Below are 17970 nucleotides of genomic sequence, written 5' to 3' on the forward strand. Positions count from 1 at the left end.
ACCCGCTAAGAGACCAGTGGAGTGATCGGGCGTAGTAAGCACTCGTAAACGGACCAGTAGGTATTCCATCAACTGTCAGCCTTCACGACTTCCTTGTGAGCTTCTCTGGAATTTCGAGATCTTGATCTCTACCCGCCATCTTCCGCATCGAAGCGGTATCGGACAGCTCGACCATGGTCCAGCGAGTCACGTGCCTGCAGTTGCCTGTGGGTCCGACCTTGGAAATGCCATGATACACGAAACTATCGCCTGATGCCTTTTTCGCATTAAAGCAATCGCTTCAAGGCCGACATTAGAAGGGATAAGATACCCAGCATCGCGAATCTACTTTCTATTCATTCAGCCTGCAGTTTGCACTCCGGCCAGAATGACGAGCATCCTCGATATCCCAGGCACTACCCCGCCAAACCGCTTCTCATCTCTCATTCAAGAAGCTCTGACATCAAGAGGCTACTCTTTGCTCTTCGGTTATTCAGTGGAAAAAATCATCGACGCTATCACCGCAAGCCACGATGCCAATCAAGCGATCTGGGAACTCTGGGACGCCTTCTTCATCAACGTCGTGTCGTGTTCGCCTGCATACGACTCTCATCTTGCTCTACTGGACGCCATTCGCGCGCAACCGCCCTCGAAGCCCAAAGTACTACGGTTGTGTCGGGAAGCTAAGCGCGATGGTCAACTACACTGGTCGGAGTTACCTGGCTTTGATATGTACTGGGGAGATGCGCATTCTATCCTCCTAGGACGACGCAACTGGAATGGTATACGCGATCCAGGCACCGAAGAAGATCCATTTGGCAGCACGATGAGGATTAGACCCGACCAGCTATACCTCCGCATGTGCATCTTTTCAGCGACACTGATGAAACATGGTCGACAGACAGGTCTGGGCTATCCTATGACGGTGTTTTACGCGTGTCGACACGCACTCGAACGAGTACACGAAGCACCTCCGGAGCTTGAATCCAACACGCACAGCTTACCACTCGAGCAAGTACGGGCGCTGGATATTCGGGTCGCGGCGATATGGCTACGGGACGGAGGCTGGGCGCTCTGGAATGCTGATCACGAGGAGCTACGAGAGCACTTTGCGGTGCCTCTGGATGACGAGACAGAGCTGTGGCCGAGTCAGGATGGATTGACTCCAGAGCGGTGGGCTTTGTGGGAGAAGAGACTGTGGGCTCTGAGTACATACGGGCATGGCTTTGACGAAGAGACGAGGGCCTTGGTCAAAGAAGCGTTTGAAGTGGTTGAGGAGATCCTCAACGTTGGAGAGTGATGTTGGCTTCACGGAATCTACCTATTTGCAAGAAGATTCAGGAGTGTAGGGCTTAGTACTGTGTTTGAGGTTATTGTCCTAGGTACCCAGGTAGTCGATAGTCCTAAATTCTACATCATCAAGCACAATGGCATTACACTCTTAAGATCTTCTTACGCCAGCTCAAGCTCAATCAACGAGTCAAGACTATGCGGATGCCGCCAAACCCCCGTCATCTTCAGCCCCGCGCCTTCATACATCCTGCGATGCTCCTCTTCCGTCCGATGTCTTGCCCCCAGACTAGCCATGAGCTCCCAGTCCAAACATGCTACGACGCATTAGCAACCCATCACACTATCGAGCAATGAGAATGGAGAACTTACTCTGCACCCAATGCGCACCCTGATCCGGCACGACGAAATCGTTAACAAGAACCTTGGAATACCCCTTCGTCATAGCCGGCACAATCGCTTTCAGAATCTGGGAGTTGACATCGTCGTTCCAGTCCTGAATGATGGAATGCAGATAATACGCCCTCGCGCCCTTGACAGGCTGCTCCGTCATAAAGTCATGCGGCATAGCCTGCGCACCATGCCCAAGCCTCGCAAGCTCAACGATCTCAGGCCTATCCTGCAACACCAGCCCACCCGGTAACCGTCCCTCAAACGCCTCCCTCAACCCCTCAACATCATGTCCAGACCCACCCCCAACATCAACGAGGAAAGGTTTGTCCTTCTCCGCTCCACTAATCAACCTCTCTTGCACCGGATAGTAATCACTCGCAAACCACCTCGGCCGCCCCTTACTCCAACTCCCCATCATGCTAGCAAACCGCCTCCCCATTTCCGGATTCTGCTGAAAATACTCAAAGTAATGGCTCCCCTTACAATTATACGTATGTTGGAACGGCGCATCAAGCCCGCTATCAGGACACTTCCAATCCCTCTGTTCGAAATATGATTTCATAGAGTGATGCACGGGTTGAAAGTCTTCTGCAATGTACGAAATAGAGTCTTGGTATGCTTGCTCGGCGAAAGCACTGGAGGTGGGTGTGTTGGCGAAAGTATCAGGACCTGTTTCGCGTACTGTGCCCATGGCGGCGAGGTGCCGCAGCATGCGTGCGACGATGACGGGGTCGACGTTTTTGTCGCATTTCTTTGCGATTTCCAGGCTGCTGGCTCCGGAGTCTGGGGTGGTGCGCATGGCTTGGAAGAGCTTTACTTCGACGGCCATCCAGAGGGTGGAGAGGTGGGCGGGTTGCGCCCAGAGTAGTTGCAGCATGTTTTCGGATGGGTGGCTGACTTCTGCGATGAGGCCACGGCATGCATCCAGTAACCCTTCTCTTGCGCCGCTTTCGCCGTTCTTGAAGCCATTGCTTAGTTGCGCGATGTTGTCGAGGAGGGAGAGAGCTGCTTTACTCGGAGTTAGATCGGCGGCCATGATTAGGTTTGGGGAAATTGAGGATCGCGATGATTGGGAGAGGGGAATACCAGCCTTGCGTTCTGCTTGTCGCGACGAATTGTCGGGATGCTAGTTCAGTCGCACTACACGTGTGCCCCTCATCGTTCGGACGAACCTGTGCCGAAGTGTTGGCAGGTGGCACCCGCGAAGCGTGGTGGCGAGGCGGCGGGCTGCATGATGGCCCAAGTCCAGAACCCCAAATCCTGGACGTTTTCCACGTTGTGCCCACGTTTGTGATCCTTCCATCATTGCGTCAGCCACTCCACCAGCTAGCCCTATCCTGAGCCCCAGTGTGACAAAGGGATTGCCTGTTTCGCCATAGAATCGTTTGTAATCATGTCGCACCAACAAGACGTCGAGGCACAGAATCCACCTGCCACTGCACCAACCGAGACTGCGCATCATTCTGCAGCGGTCGATTCGGGGATTGACGCTGGCTCGTCGTCTGAATTCGATCAAGAGAATAATGGGGAGCATGCACTTGAAGCGCAAGATGACACGAGTGAAGCATCGACAGATGAAGGGTATGCTGCCGGATCTCTATAAAGTCACGTGCTCAAGCAATTCATCGGACAATCCATTAACCAGCGCATCAGCTACGCCGACTCCGACACACCCTCCTTCCTCTCCTCCATCCTCTCCTCCGTGCGCCGCGGCGTAGAAATAGAAGGCCGCCTGTACCCCACCTACGGCAAACACGACTACGGGATGCCCATCGACGAGACAGAACTCGATCGAATCGACCTCCAACACCATAAATACACCCTCTTACTCCGAGACCGTCTTTACGCAGCACCAATCCCCGACTCTACTTTCTGCGACGCAAATTCACGCATCTTGGATCTAGGGACGGGAACAGGGATATGGGCAATCGACATGGCGGACAAATACCCCAATGCCGAAGTCCTAGGCGTAGACATAGCAGCCACACAACCATCCTTCGTCCCCCCAAACTGCAGTTTTGAAATCGACGACGTAGAAGAAGAATGGGCATACCGACCCTCCCACTTCGATTTTATACACGGCCGCGACCTCATGACCGCTGTACGGGATTGGCCGCGCCTAATATCCCAAGCCTACACACACCTAAAACCAGGCGGCTGGATCCAACTCGCGAGTACGATACCCGGCGGGCTGTCGGATGATGGTACCATTCCGCCTAATTCAGGATATCTGGAATCAGCACGTGTGTATTTTGAAATCGCGGAGAGGATGGGTGCGCCGCTCGACGCACCGCGGTCGTGGTCGAAGCAAATGAAAGACGCAGGCTTCGTTAACGTGACCGACGAAGTGTACAAGTTACCCATGGGCCCGTGGCCGCGGAGTAAGAGACTGAGGACGATAGGGAAGTTGGAGCAGATTATGATCTTAGAAGGAGGGTTTGAGGCGTATATGCTAAGGGGGTATACGCAGGTGTTGGGGGGTCGGGCGGAGGATTTGCAGATTATATTGGCTTTGGCGAAGAGGGAGGTGAGGGATCCGAGGGTGCATACGTACGTTCAGTTTCATGTTACGTGGGCGCAGAAACCGCCTGTGTAATGGGAAAGAATGCAAAGTCAACATCAAGGTCTAGTGAGATGAGCAGTGACTATGACTCAAAGACAGAATCCCGACGTGCGGCAAGGCATTTGCGCACAAGAACAAACACCGCGGGAACCGTCATCACCAAAGACAAAGGCAGGGACTCAATGATTGAGACATCGTAATATCGGGGTATCATTTGAATCATAAACTAACTATCTTCTTGACCTTACGTGGTCTTTTGCCGCTTTTTCGCCTTCGAGAGCGCCGATGTTATGGCAGCGAGCTCTTTCTCAACCTCCTCCTCGTCTTCGCTTTCCGCGTCGACGTCGGCGGCTTCGTCATCGTCGGCAGCCTCAAGTGTGGTGCCACCTTCTTCGTCGTCATCCGACACCTCTTCCTCATCATCGTCCTCGCCATCCATTTGTAGGCCGTCTTCGTCGCTGAAACCACTAAAGTCAGAGTCGTAATCGGACTCGTCTTGTTTGGCGCCAGCCTTTCCAGCGACACTACCGGTAGCCTCGCTTTCGCCGCCTCGTTTCCGCTTCTTGCTCATCTCACCGAGCTTGCCTTCACGCTTCGCGTTGATGGGTCCGCTCGCTGATTCTTCGCCCTCCTTGTATGGTGGTGGGGTGAACCAAGGCAGCTTTCCTCTTATCCAGTCGTTCAAGACCATTTTCGCAGCGCCATCAATATCAGCTTCACCGCCCTTCAACAGACGACCGCTCTTGCGGCACAAGTTTTCCAGAAAAGCGACAGCATCGCCTTTGTAGTCTGAGTCCTTGATATCGTACGTTCGCTGGAGATGCCTCGGTTGTACCCGCTTCAGAACCTCTTCGATGTATTGTGCTGGGTACTCGACGTTTTCGACACGTACACTACCGCGAAGCAGCAGATCCTGATCGGTGTCGTTCTGGTTTGGTGGTACAATACCGGGACAGTCGATCATGTAGATGCGCTTCATCAGGGTAATGTATTGCCAGACCTTGGTTTCGCCAGCGATGGGCGCGACGACGCACACCTTCTTCTTTCGCAGAGTGTTGATGATGGACGATTTACCGGTGTTCGGGTAGCCAACCATACCCACAGAGACCTGTTTACGGTCGCTGTGGAGAGAGCTGAACTGGCGGAGAAGGGCGATCAAAGAACCCTTACCGAAACTGTTGTTGATGGAGGCGTGGAAAGCAAGTGTCGGGAACTCTTTGCTGAGATGACGAACCCATGCAGCCTGTCAAGTGTCAGTGCGTGGTCATCAACTTGACATGATAATGTGCGTCGATGATGGAATGTGCGAAATATTACTAAGAGTACCGCCATAAAGCTGCTAGTGCAGAGACGGTCCTCAACTCAAACAAATCACGCGTGACTCTATTGATCGGCAACCAAGACGGTTACCAATCGACCCGCGATCAAGACGATCTTAGGCCAGCGAGCCACTTTTGCTCTTCCCAACTTGTAACAGAACCGTATTCATGGAATAGGAAAAGGTCCTTGACTTAAGGAGGGTGCATGTGGTGTAGGGGGTGGAGAGGGGGTGTGAACTTACAGCAACCTTGGAAGGAACAAGATCGACCTTGTTGAGCACAAAGACGAGGTGCTTGTGAGGCGCCTCGGTGCGGATGTATTTTTCGACGGAGCGGCAACGAGTGCCATCAGGATCGCGGGCGTCTAGGACGTGGAGAATGACATCGGAGGAATCAATGACCTGGGGCATGTTAGACATGGCTTGTGAGAGCTGATGGTTGTAAGCTTACCTTGTACAGCTCGTTCCAGATACGCTTCGACGTGCCCTTCATGAAGATGAACTCGCGCGCAGAGGTCAGCTCGCCGTTGGGGTTGTCGGCGAAGGACTCGTTCTGCTCTGCCTCGCCAGACGTGCCCGAGAGCAGCTTGGCGTTCTCGAGGCGCTCCACGTAGGTCTCGTGCATGCTTCCTGTGCGACCTGCCAGATCCTCAATGGAGCTGAAGTCGAGCTTCGGGCGCTTCCGTTGAGCCTTGGGGCCGAATGTCTCTGAGAAAGGCTGACTGCCGACGGCGATCTTGGCTGCGTGCTGCTTGAGGCCTGGAATTTGTCCTGGTGTCTCGATCAAGCTCATGGGCAGCTTGTTGCGCTTCATCAGGAACGTGGTCGGATCCGAGGACTGCGCCTCCACGGCCGAGCGGAAGCTGTCGAGGGCATCTTGCGATATCACTCGCGTATTGTTGAACCACTTCCTGTTGGGCTCGACACGGGCGACAGGCGCTGCGCGGTTCTGGTAGACGGCGGCCTTGGTGATGTCTCCCTTGGCATTTCGCTCGGCTGTACCACCTGTAAGGCGCTTGAGCAGCTTCACCTTCTTCGCATCACTGCGAAACTGTCAGTATACCTGTGCACAGAGACCCTGGCGCAAAAAGATTGCGCGACATACCGGTAGAAGTTGGCGCCCTTGGTCTTGACATTTCCCATGCCATCGCCCGTCTTGCCCTCGCGCTCCTTGCGGTTGTACTCTTTCTTCTGAACACCCATGGCGACTGCTTCCTGTGGTGTTGGCGGGTTGGGAAGAGTGAAGAGTAGAGTTCGCGAGGCATGGGCAACTTTTTTTGAGAGGCGGGAGCTAGCCAGAGTGGGGCCAAGGGGCTTGGCGCCGACAATTTCGAAGCAGGCGCGACGACACGACCGCCGCACCTCCGCATCGCCGCATCCAAGTGACCGAGGCAGGACCACCGCAATGCCGCCCAGGATACCCGTCCGACCCTCTGCCGCCGCCAATGGCTGGAGTAACAGCCTGTGTGTGCGTGCCTTCTCCTCCACACCATCTGCCCTCGCCCTCGGTCCGCAGTCGCCAAACTACATCGACGTGCCGAAGCCGCTGCAGCCCACGTACCCAGCCAAGCCCGCAGTAAAGGGCCACCTCCCCATCCCAAGAGACGTCTTCAAGACAAGGAATAAGCACCCAAAGGAGTCGGACATCTTCCTCGACCGGAGTACCAAGGAGCCCAAAGAAGTCAAGGCCCCCGGACCATACAGCCGGGATGTCGACTACCGGTTATACAAGCAGAGGCTGGCAGAGAAGCGGAGAGAGAACTTGAAGGAGGGTGTCAAGGCGCTGCATGAGCGGAAAGTTACATCAGAGGCCGAGTACATGGCCAAGATCCAGGCCATCGGTGCGAAAAGGCGAGAACTGGCTACGGCACCCCGTCGCGAAGTCGACATTTTGACGGAAACATCAGTCGCCAAGGGTATTCGCGACTTCCTCACTGACAGCCTGCCCCCGCGGCCCGACATCACAAAGGCCCGGAGCCGAGCATACCAGCGCCGAGTAGCCCGGATACAAGAAATCCGCGCCTCCCGCCTACACGATCTATACACCAATGCGCGCAAATTCATCGTGGACGAACAACAATTAGACGAGGCGATAGAGAAGGTCTTCGGATCTGACGAGCAGCCTGTCGCTTGGGACGCCAGAGGTGTCATGGGCCCACGAGAAGATGGCAGGAACGGTCTCAGCCCATGGGATGGACCGCTACCAGAGGGTGTCGGCGACATGCTCAACAAGCTCAAGGGTGGCGAGGGTGTTGGCCTTGCCAAAGAGCGCGTCAAGAAGGTGGCCGAGGAGCTTACTGGTGGTAAGATGTAAGCTCAGTACCGAGCTATGTATCATGTACTTCATGTGTATACCAATATTTTGGACGTCTCGATGATTTTTGGCACGCCTTCTCACTTTGATCAATCACCGTGGTCCACCTTTCACTCCGGACCTGGGCATGTGCCGCCAATAGCGGACAGCGAGCTAGACTGCTCAAGCGCTAGTGAGGTGAAGGAGACATAGCGGCCCGTTATCTTCCACCCAAGATTGTCATTTCGTGGCCTCTAACAAACGAACGAAATACATTCTAACCCACATGTCTTGGCCTAATCACCCCGAACGATCGCATTGGTAGTCTTCTGATTGCATCCACCGCCTTCGCACCGCCCGCCAGTGAAGCCTGACTTCTCTTGGTCAATCAGTTCGAGTACTCACCCGGGTCGTGACCGAAGCCCTACTTCAAGCGTTTGTCAAGGTTCCCGACTTTACCTCTGCGAAGGCGTTATCAGCGCTAGGCCGGCGAGCGTGATCCAAGGAACTATAATCTGCTCATATACACATATATCTACTTGTCCACATTCTCTCACAGAACCCCTTCACAAGATCCACTAACGCACTACCTGGGCGTCAAACCCACACCACCATTCACGACCATCGATTGCCCCAAGCTCACCACTCTCTCTCCACCCAGTCTCTACCTCGATCTCCTCGCCTATCATATCATGAAACTCCTCGCCCTTATCCTAGTCTTTCTATGCGCCATCCTCACTACCGCGACCCCCCTCGCCCTTCCCGACGACACCCCCGCCGACACCCAAGGCAGCAAGCCCAAACACGACCCCCTCACCCAAACCCCCGCCCACGAACGCCGCGGCGTCGCTTACAACGACGTCGCCTACAACAAGCTCTTCCAAGGCGACGGCACCCACGTCACCTGGCGCTTCAACTGGGACTCCTCGTCCGCCCTCTCACCTGCCTGGTTCCGCTTCATCCCCATGCTACATTCATTGCGCGACGATCATACAGGAAGGTGGAAAGACAATGCCGAGGCGATGGCGAGGAAGAATTTCGAGGATAATGGGTTTGCGACGTGGTTGATGGGGTTTAATGAGCCGGATAACTGCATGTAAGTCGGCTGTCTCTGATAAGCGTAGACAAGGGGGCGGTTGTTTGGAGTATGTGCTAATTCTGGTGACAGACCTGATGCAGGCGGTTCTTGCATCGACGTCCCCACCGCCGTTGCTGGTTGGAAAAAGCACATGGAACCGCTCTCCAACTTCAACAGCGCAATGTATCTCGGTTCACCCGCTGTCACCAATGCCGCAGCCTCCGACACCACAGGTCTGGGTTGGCTAGCCAAATTCATGGAAGCCTGCGACGGCTGTACCATTGACTTCATAAACATCCACTGGTACGTCACCCATCTCCTTCCCTCCACTCTCCCACTCCCCCCAACCAACACACCCACTCACCCACCCCCCACAGGTACAACTCCATCCCCAACTCCGCCCAAAACTTCAAAGACCACATCGCCAACGCGCGCAAAGTCGCCCGCGGCCTCCCCATCTGGGTCACCGAATTCCGCGCCGAAGGCACCGACGACGAGATCAGGAACTTTCTGGACGACGTCATGCCGTGGATGGATAACTCGCAGGATATCCACCGGTACGCGTATCTTATGGCGAGACCGGGCAAGGGTATGTTGGTTAACGATGCGGGCGATGGGTTGAGTGATATCGGGAAGGAGTTTGCGTTTTTTCATCAGCATGAGAGTGAGAAGGATGGGAAGGGGAAGAGTAATGGGAAGGGGTGGGATGGGGGGAGGTGGTGGGAGGAGGGGAAGTGAAGGTTGTATCTGGGAAGGGGGGATTTTGGGGACGTTGGGAGGGAGGTAGAGTTGTGCATCCAGACGAAGGGTTTGGAAGGCTTGGGATGGAGGGGCAGATCTCATTCACCATCTCTATTACCATCTCCATCATCTTATACATTTTCCCACATATCTTATTCCTCAACTCCCCGCCCTCCAACTCTGCCCAATCGCCCCCCTAAACCCCCCTTCAAACACATCAATCGTCTGATTCATATCCATCCCACTCGCAATCGCCAGCTGCAGCATAATCCGCGCCTGAATCGGATGCACAAACGCCGCCTTCGCAAACGACGGAGTCCTTGCCGGACTCGACGGCCCATGCGGACTTCTTGTCCCAACAACGACCTGAAGCCCTTTCTCCATCGCTTCGGCTATCTCGTCCCCGCCATTCGGTACGCCGCCGTTACCAGTACCGGCGATGACGACGCCATCCGCGCCGTTGGCGTGCGCGTCGAGTACGAGCTTGCCGTCGAACTCGCGGGCTGCGTAGAGGATGTCGACTTTGGGTAGGGTTGGGTATGTATGATATGCTGATACAGTGCTGATGTCGAAGTAGTACTTGTACAGCGGTTGACTTGGCGTGTTGAAGAAAACCGGTAAACTGTTGATAAAGATACCCAAATCACCCCCGGACGTAGAACCAAAAGCATCCGGGTTCGTGCTATGCAGTTTCGTTACCCAGTAACCGGGTATGATGCGTGCGTTGAACGCTACCATGAGTCCGCGGTTGCGTGACTCCGGACTCGCAGCTAGCATAACTGCGTCGAAGAAATTCGCTTCTCCGTCCCAGGAGAGGTGGGTGAACGGCCGCATACTCCCCGTCCCCACAATAGGTTTCCCGCAGTTAACAAGCGAGTCCATCAGAAACGCCGTTTCCTCGAGCGAATTCGTGCCGTGCGTGTATACCGCGCCGACAATGTCGCTATCTTCTGAACACAGCGCGTCGTGTGCGAAGCGCGTCATGTTCATGACTAAAGCGTCGTTTGTGCCCGTTGACCCATCTTCAGATGTCCAGTTGGACACGGCGAGTTGCGTGTTGTTGAGGAGGTAGGGGTTCCGGGCGATTATGTCTTCGCCGGTTTGGCTGAGTTGCCCGTATTGCGTGTCGTCAAGCGCGCCGTAGATGGAGCCGCCGGCTATGGTGCCGCCGGTGAAGAGGACGCTGGGGGTGTGTTAGGGGGGGTGGGGATGGGGATCTGGGATGTGGTGGGGTTGGGTAATGCGTACAGGACTTTGGGGAGGCTGCTGTTACCGCCTAGCCATGTTAGACCGAGTCGCTCGCTAGCGGTTGTTGCTTGACGTGGTTGGGATTGTGAAGCTGTGGGTGCGGTATTCCCGACCACGCTTAAAGATGCAGCGAGTGCGACGTTGATGAACCGCATAATGATTAACTGTCAGCAAACAAAACACCCAAAGTTCCACATCTTGTACCACCTGAACCTTTATATTCCAGCCCATCCCACTCTTGCCGTCGCCCAACTCCTCCGCTTACATCCGCGGGCAATTGGATCTGACATATCGCCGGTGACGAGCCGTGTTTCCTCAGGTAGCATCACGACATCGTGCATGTTACTGTCTTGGCAAGTATATATGAGGAAGGTGTGAAGCTTGTGCTGCGAGTAGTCATGAAGTTGTTATCGTTCCTGCGTTATCGTCGAGAGATGGGCGAAGCTAGGCTGTGTTGAGGGCTGGGCAAGGCCCCACATTTGCCGAGAGCGGGGTCGGTAACCAGAAACCTCGTTGCGCCCTCTCGTACTAACGAGAACGTCGAAAATTCTGGGGTCTGCTATTACCACGACCTGGACCGAGTAGAAGATGAAATTAGGGCGCTGCGAAGACTAGGTTACTTCGGCAGAAGAAGGATCAGTGGATGTCGCTAAGGAAAGCGGAGCTGTCAGTGTAGTGCATACGGAACACATGTCATCGCCAGATACGTCAAAGCCGCTCAGAGCTTCTGCGTCGATGGTTGCGCCCCCAGAAACCGCATCTGGAGTTGAACACCACCTTCCGTCAAACGACGTCATCTTGCCGAAAGCGACCGAAGATCGTGGGCATGAACTACCTGCAAGTATTAGACTTAGCGAGAGCTCTACTGCCACTTCGAATCAGACTTTCTCATCTAGTAGTGAGAAGCCGACCGCGACTACAACAACCGAGCAAGAGTATGCGATACATAGTAGGAATGATACCCCTCCAGATGTCTTCAAAAGTTTCATCAACGAGCTCGACGGAGGGAAAGGACACCTTTACATCTGGGAGGCTCTTGGTGGGCAGTTGTACATAACTATGCTCAACGCCACACAAGCAGAAGAGCTGCCCAAGAATCACGACCTCATCGAATATGTCTTTCGCAACACGATCGTGGAGGCTTTCGAGGATGATGAAGAATCTCAAGTGACGCAATCTGTACAAGCCGGAAACGAGGCTAACCCAGTAAGTGGTTCACCAATGTTGTCTCGTTTACTCACATAGTCAGGATGAACGCCCTGTCGCTCATGCATTCGATACTGTCGTCACACCGAATCTATTGACATTGGGCGAATTCGACTTGGAGCGGCATGGAAACGAGCATTCCTGAAACGGCGAACATGGAACAATGTAGGATGGCTGGATTAGGTCATTATTCAAACATGAAGAAGCACCATCACATGCTGCCAGGACTTTGATTGACAGTCGGTCGTCGGTGTATCATCACACTATGCGCTCAGATCTCGAAATGATTCGTATCCCATTGTTACTAGCAGAAATCATTAGAGAAACATTAGTATCGAGACCATTCGACGATGCAAAGGTACAAAGACCGTGGAATGTACCTGCATCATATTCTCCAGGGAGTTACCACCTCAGCGCCCCATCCCTTCTCGTCTTTTGTCATAAACTTAACTACAAATTCGATGGCCTTCTCCGTCAAGCAAACAGTGCCATTAATTCTTCTTTCGCTTCTGTTTCGGTTGTCAGTGCTTTGAAGGTGACATGGGGCGATGCCAAAGCCTTATGAAATATTTCCGCGGTGACCACAGCATTACATCCCGCCATCACCGACGTCTGGAGCCTCAAAGGATGCCACAGAACTATCAAAGACAGTACTGACACCTATCTGCAAGTGCTGAGTACATGGTAGACAGATATGAGGACTTTGGTCATGCCACTCGATTCGGTCCTTGGAGACGATACGAGGCTACGTGCAACTGATCGTGAGGACGAATGTTGCGCGCAAGCTTAACAGCATGGTTTGGCAGCATGTGCGTCAGATTGACGATGAACAGTTCAATTGGCTCGTCAGAAAAGGCACGACATCATCAATGACGATCCCCTCAGTTAGATCAAAGGCAAGGGTAGAGTGGTCTTCCGTGAAAGCTCTGGCGTCACCGTTGTCAATGTCTAACAAAAAGTCCGACCAACGCTTAAACCCTCGACGAGATGACCCCAGGACTCTTATCTCGACCTAATAGTGACTTAGGTGACGATATTCGAGCTGGAGACCTAGGCCGGCTTACATCCAATGATTAGGTCGACCCGTACGAACTACAGATGCGGGTCACACATACCTAGGTAGCTACCAGCTGATAGGTTGGCGAGACCAGGCGCACAGACTGCTCATGATCGCGGGTACCGACGTACGCGTGTACCTTGGTACCACCGGAATCGGAAACATTTCGCGCACGCAGAAGTATTCATGCAGCTAACAACATTTTCCATGCCAACAGCTTTCTCAGACACCAGCCTAATCGCCAACGTTCAACAATGTCCGACACACGCGATCTCGACATCACCAGGAATGTATGCGAATGGATCACAATCACCGCGCCAGAAAGCATACATCACGCAAGCTCACAGTCTAATCAACTCTGGCGTACTGTGCTTCATGCTTTCACTGATCTGAAAAGGTGTGACGGAGTCCAAGAGTGTGACTGGAGTCGAGTTTTAGAGCAGCCGTCTGAACTATACCTATGGATATCCTGGACCCACAAATCTGCCTACGATGCGCATGTCGACATGGACAGACATCGCCATCTCCATCAAAATCTGGCGCTGCTGTCATCCTCAGTAGTAAAAACAAAGATCATACAGTATGACATGCCCGGTTGCTACTCTGGAGGCGCCCGGTTAGCTCGATGCTGGCCGAGTGTCACTTTGATGCAGTTTCCGGGCAAGCTCACCGAGAAGCAACGCGATCAGATCGAGTCCAGTCCGAGCATGGCGATGTGCACTGAGAGACACAGCCCGTTTATTGATCAACGGAAACTTGGCGGCTTCGTGCTCCTCGAGAGTGATAGTCACGGCGAACTTGTTACGCTGGGACAGGACACATATGTCATACTCGACCGTTGGGAGAGTCCTGCCCGTGAAGAAGAAGTGGAAGGCATCGGTAAAACCAGAAAGCACAGGGCGCCGGCCCGTGATCGGTGTGATCGTGCTCAATCACCGCCTCCTCGTTTCGTCGACCAAATGAGGGCACTGGGTTGTAGCACGATCGAGACCAGGCACATGCGCTTCACCCTCATGCATGCCCCTACCGACCCGGACGAAGTAATAGAGTTAGTCGCAGAGGATATGGAGGCGAAAAGCTTCGAGTTTGACTGGGAAAAAGGCAGGAAAATGTGGAAGAAGAGAAAGAGAGCGAGATTGTCGCGCATGAGGTATGGGTGCAGGTGTGGTACTTTCACGACGGAAAGTGAAGCAGCTATAAAGAGGCAGATGCTGTTAGCTGAGGACAGGGATGTCGACGCTGAAAGAGGAGACAGGAGGAATGGTCTGCGAGCGAATGCGCAGTTGAAGCTGAGAAGGAGGGACTACAAAGGCATGTGTTGAAGCATCTGCCACTGTAGCGATATCGCTCACCAACGAGAGGCATGTGTAGCCTCGTTGGTACAACCATCGCACTAGAGTTACTTTCTTCGTCCGCAGTATCAATCGATTTGTGATGATCACAGCATCAAGCTAAGCTCAACCGGGCTTAGATCGTGTTTCACAACGGCGTCAACTTTGGAATCCCCGAGGTCCGACCGGAACAACACGTACTGCCGTTCCCTCACCTCATCTCTCACTCAACACCGCGCCTTCGTCACATCGTATCCCCGTCAAGTTGCGCAACAAGAGCTGTGCTACCTTTAGTCCGTCATTCATGCGAGCATTGGCATCGCCTTCTATTTGCTGCCTCGCCATTGAAGCTACTCACACGTCTGCAGCTACCTGTAGCTGGCCATCGCACGTTCTTCCCTTTGTCAGATCAGCAGGTATTGCTGCAGAAATTAATACAACGTCTGCCTATACATCGTCTACCTGTGTTTCGATTCCAGTACAGACATAGTGGAGCATTTGAGTGGCATCGCGCTCAATTGAGGCAGTTTCTAGTGCACTAGACCCAATTGGGCAACATACATCCGAGCACCCTGTTGGTGACGGCCTGGCAGTCTGACGAACGTACCCGGCTTCTATACGTATCGATTGCGTGAGGGTCAGGCACGATGCGGGGCATATCGACGTTGCCAACCATTCTCTTTCCTCTTCTCTCTACATCCACAGTCTTTGCTTCAGAACAACAGCCCTTCGAATTTGGCGCCATGTCTGCACCCCAATACACGCTTCCTCCGCTACCATATGCCTACGATGTTAGTATAGCCTGAGATGACTTTATTACCCCACGCACAGTATGCTCATAGTTCATAGGCATTGGAACCGCACATCTCCGCCCAGATCATGGAGCTGCATCACAGCAAGCACCATCAAACCTATATCACGAACTTGAACGGTCTTCTCAAGACCCAGGCCGAAGCTGTCTCTACCTCGGACATCACCTCGCAGGTCTCCATACAACAGGGAATCAAGTTCAACGCAGGCGGACATATCAATCACTCCCTCTTCTGGCAGAACCTCGCACCTGCAAGCTCGGATGAGGCCAAGAGCTCCGCTGCTCCTGAGCTGCTCAAGCAGATCAAGGCGACCTGGGGTGACGAGGACAAGTTCAAGGAAGCCTTCAACGCCGCTCTGCTCGGCATTCAGGGAAGTGGTTGGGGCTGGCTGGTCAAGACCGATATGGGCAAAGAGCAGCGGCTGTCTATTGTGACGACCAAGGATCAAGACCCCGTCGTTGGCAAGGGCGAAGTTCCGATCTTCGGTGTTGATATGGTGAGTTGCTGGCTCTTCGACCCTTGAGGCCACAGGCGACTAATTTGACATGCAGTGGGAGCACGCATACTACCTCCAGTACCAGAACGGCAAAGCTGCATATGTCAAAAACATCTGGAATGTCATCAACTGGAAGACGGCGGAAGAGCGTTACCGAGGATCGCGCGCTGATGCCTTCAGCGTGCTCAAGGCTTCTATGTAAGCGGGCGGAGATCTCATATAGGGACAGCGCGAAACAATGTGAATGATATGATGGTTTTGCGATCGCAACTTGACATACATACATACCTTCATTTGAAGAGCACCATGGTGGATCTTAGTGCCCGAGCTTGACCAATCGGGTACTCTTCCGAAACTTGCTCAAAGATACGCATTCACTCTCAGATCTCAAACATTGCAACACATGCCGCTGAAACAGTGCGTAGACTACAAAGACTTTGCATCTTTGCTACCATCGATAATCATTCGCTCGCAATTTCCTACCCCTCGGCGCCGATCGATCTCAGGCTTGACTCCCTACACTCGTATACTTACACACTGCCCATTCACCCAACCTCGTTCTTCCATCGTCATTCTTCTACTGTTGAAAGGCCGAGTTTATATCCCTGTATCCGCCGGGTCTCCTTCACCAGAGTCTAGCAATGTGCAACGGCAGCTCAACGCGCGTCAGCCAAGGAGGCTCGATAGCAGTACTGCGACCAACATCCCACCTAGCACGCACACATCCAGAACAAGAGATGGTTTTATTCTTTACCAACCCACTGTCAAAATGCGGAACCAACGTTGAATGCCAAGGGCTCGACGACGTTTTGCAACAGGATAGCCACCGGTTGGTCATACAGTGAGTTCAGTCCGTCACGGTTGCGACCTTCCACAGGGCTAGCGCAATGCTGACGATGCTATTAGTTGTGACGGTGATCTCTGCTCGTCAACGCAACAAGGTGCATTGGATGCTTTGTACTCTTTTGAAATAGAGTCGCCACAAAGAGGTTTCATGCAACTACCAGAGAAACTGCACCTCGGCGTTGGTGATAAAGGAATTATCGGAAGAAGGATCTCGGTCATGACAGGGTCAACACAGCAACCTTTGACTTTAGCGGAGGGTATTGTAGGATGGAATTGAAAGAGTACCAGTTGTGAACACAGTATATGACCAACGATTTCGTGGGGAAGCATTTGTCAAAGTAAAGCGAGAGCGACAACCAACACACATGACTCTTATGCGCTTCAAAAGAGCCCTGGAACGAGTTTATTGTTGTAAAGACAGTCTTGTGAGATCGAAATGAGATGAGCAGCACGGAAGCGCATGACGCAGAAATACAAGACGAAGCGAATGTCAGATAAGAAACGGAACCAAATGTAATGAAAGAGACGACGCAAGAGCACAAGCCTCCATCAATGAGGCGCATACCAGCCCCACGCCACGAACTGTCGCAGAACACAACACAAGCCGGGCCGCCTGCGGCCATAGGCTGTGATCGAGCATGCTCATAACCCACCACCAACCCCAACTAGTCGTCGCATTCAACGTCGCAACCCCCGCCACTGATACATTTGGGATTATTCTTCTTCTCCGTGCACTTGCATTCCTTTGTGCAGAAAAAGCGAGAGGCTCCGCAGCTATTGATACACACATTCACAGCGCCCTTGCAGCTATCACAAGCTGCTTTGATCTCTTCAGGGGTAAGAGGCGTAGGCGTAGGCGTAGATGCCGCCGTGGATGTTGGCCTTGGAGGACAAGTCGTAATTTCATTGCAAAGCTTACAATGCTTGTCCGAATGTTTTGTGAGACAGTTGCATATGTCGACACAATCGTTATCGAACGGGTCACACTTTTCGAAACATTTACCAAGCTCAACTCGACACATAGCACAGTTGTCAATGGCCGTGGCGGTCGGAGCTAGCGTGGGTGATGGCGTTGCTGAAGATTGGAGAGATTGTGTAGCGGACGAACTGTCAGACTCGAGCGATATGGTGGACAGCTGGGTGGAGCTAGCAATGGAACCGTGCCCGATCCTGGTAGAGGAGGAGTTACTAGTCGAGGATGTGTCGCTGGCTGCGGAAGGTTCGCCGTCTGTGGAAGAGTCGGCAGCAGTGGATGGTTTGCTGACACTCGCGGAAGAAGCCGATATCGTACCGGAGAAGCTGAGGGTGTCAGCCAAGAT

The 17970-nt window shown here is 53.3% G+C and overlaps 8 protein-coding genes across 8 annotated transcripts; 5 read left to right on the forward strand and 3 right to left on the reverse strand.

The window, feature by feature from the left end:
• Positions 1–367: 367 nt before the first annotated feature.
• J4E90_010561 (uncharacterized protein) lies at positions 368–1279 on the forward strand (the record flags this gene model as incomplete). Its single annotated transcript, XM_051440073.1, has 1 exon — positions 368–1279. The coding sequence occupies one exon, from the start codon at positions 368–370 to the stop codon at positions 1277–1279; it is 912 nt and encodes a 303-aa protein (XP_051286115.1).
• Positions 1280–1612: 333 nt separating this feature from the next.
• J4E90_010562 (uncharacterized protein) lies at positions 1613–2698 on the reverse strand (the record flags this gene model as incomplete). Its single annotated transcript, XM_051440074.1, has 1 exon — positions 1613–2698. One exon carries the CDS (start codon positions 2696–2698, stop codon positions 1613–1615), a length of 1086 nt encoding a protein of 361 aa, XP_051286116.1.
• Positions 2699–3055: 357 nt separating this feature from the next.
• Positions 3056–4258, forward strand: J4E90_010563 (uncharacterized protein; the record flags this gene model as incomplete). Its single annotated transcript, XM_051440075.1, has 2 exons — positions 3056–3243; positions 3316–4258. The coding sequence occupies 2 exons, from the start codon at positions 3056–3058 to the stop codon at positions 4256–4258; spliced, it is 1131 nt and encodes a 376-aa protein (XP_051286117.1).
• A 211-nt stretch (positions 4259–4469) lies between these two features.
• NOG2 (GTPase required for pre-60S ribosomal subunit nuclear export and maturation) lies at positions 4470–6746 on the reverse strand (the record flags this gene model as incomplete). Its single annotated transcript, XM_051440076.1, has 4 exons — positions 4470–5468; positions 5787–5945; positions 5995–6586; positions 6649–6746. The coding sequence occupies 4 exons, from the start codon at positions 6744–6746 to the stop codon at positions 4470–4472; spliced, it is 1848 nt and encodes a 615-aa protein (XP_051286118.1).
• A 202-nt stretch (positions 6747–6948) lies between these two features.
• J4E90_010565 (uncharacterized protein) lies at positions 6949–7857 on the forward strand (the record flags this gene model as incomplete). The annotated part of the gene is made up of 1 exon (XM_051440077.1): positions 6949–7857. One exon carries the CDS (start codon positions 6949–6951, stop codon positions 7855–7857), a length of 909 nt encoding a protein of 302 aa, XP_051286119.1.
• Positions 7858–8528: 671 nt separating this feature from the next.
• J4E90_010566 (uncharacterized protein) lies at positions 8529–9606 on the forward strand (the record flags this gene model as incomplete). The annotated part of the gene is made up of 4 exons (XM_051440078.1): positions 8529–8932; positions 9005–9217; positions 9292–9503; positions 9587–9606. The coding sequence occupies 4 exons, from the start codon at positions 8529–8531 to the stop codon at positions 9604–9606; spliced, it is 849 nt and encodes a 282-aa protein (XP_051286120.1).
• Positions 9607–9814: 208 nt separating this feature from the next.
• On the reverse strand, positions 9815–11058 carry J4E90_010567 (uncharacterized protein; the record flags this gene model as incomplete). The annotated part of the gene is made up of 2 exons (XM_051440079.1): positions 9815–10838; positions 10904–11058. The coding sequence occupies 2 exons, from the start codon at positions 11056–11058 to the stop codon at positions 9815–9817; spliced, it is 1179 nt and encodes a 392-aa protein (XP_051286121.1).
• Positions 11059–15240: 4182 nt separating this feature from the next.
• SOD2 (Superoxide dismutase [Mn], mitochondrial) lies at positions 15241–16007 on the forward strand (the record flags this gene model as incomplete). The annotated part of the gene is made up of 3 exons (XM_051440080.1): positions 15241–15288; positions 15347–15805; positions 15861–16007. The coding sequence occupies 3 exons, from the start codon at positions 15241–15243 to the stop codon at positions 16005–16007; spliced, it is 654 nt and encodes a 217-aa protein (XP_051286122.1).
• Positions 16008–17970: the final 1963 nt, after the last annotated feature.

The sequence above is a fragment of the Alternaria incomplexa genome (assembly GCF_024043165.1).
Source record: "Alternaria incomplexa strain BMP 0042 chromosome Unknown scaffold_23, whole genome shotgun sequence".
NCBI classification, from domain to species: Eukaryota; Fungi; Ascomycota; class Dothideomycetes; order Pleosporales; family Pleosporaceae; genus Alternaria; species Alternaria incomplexa.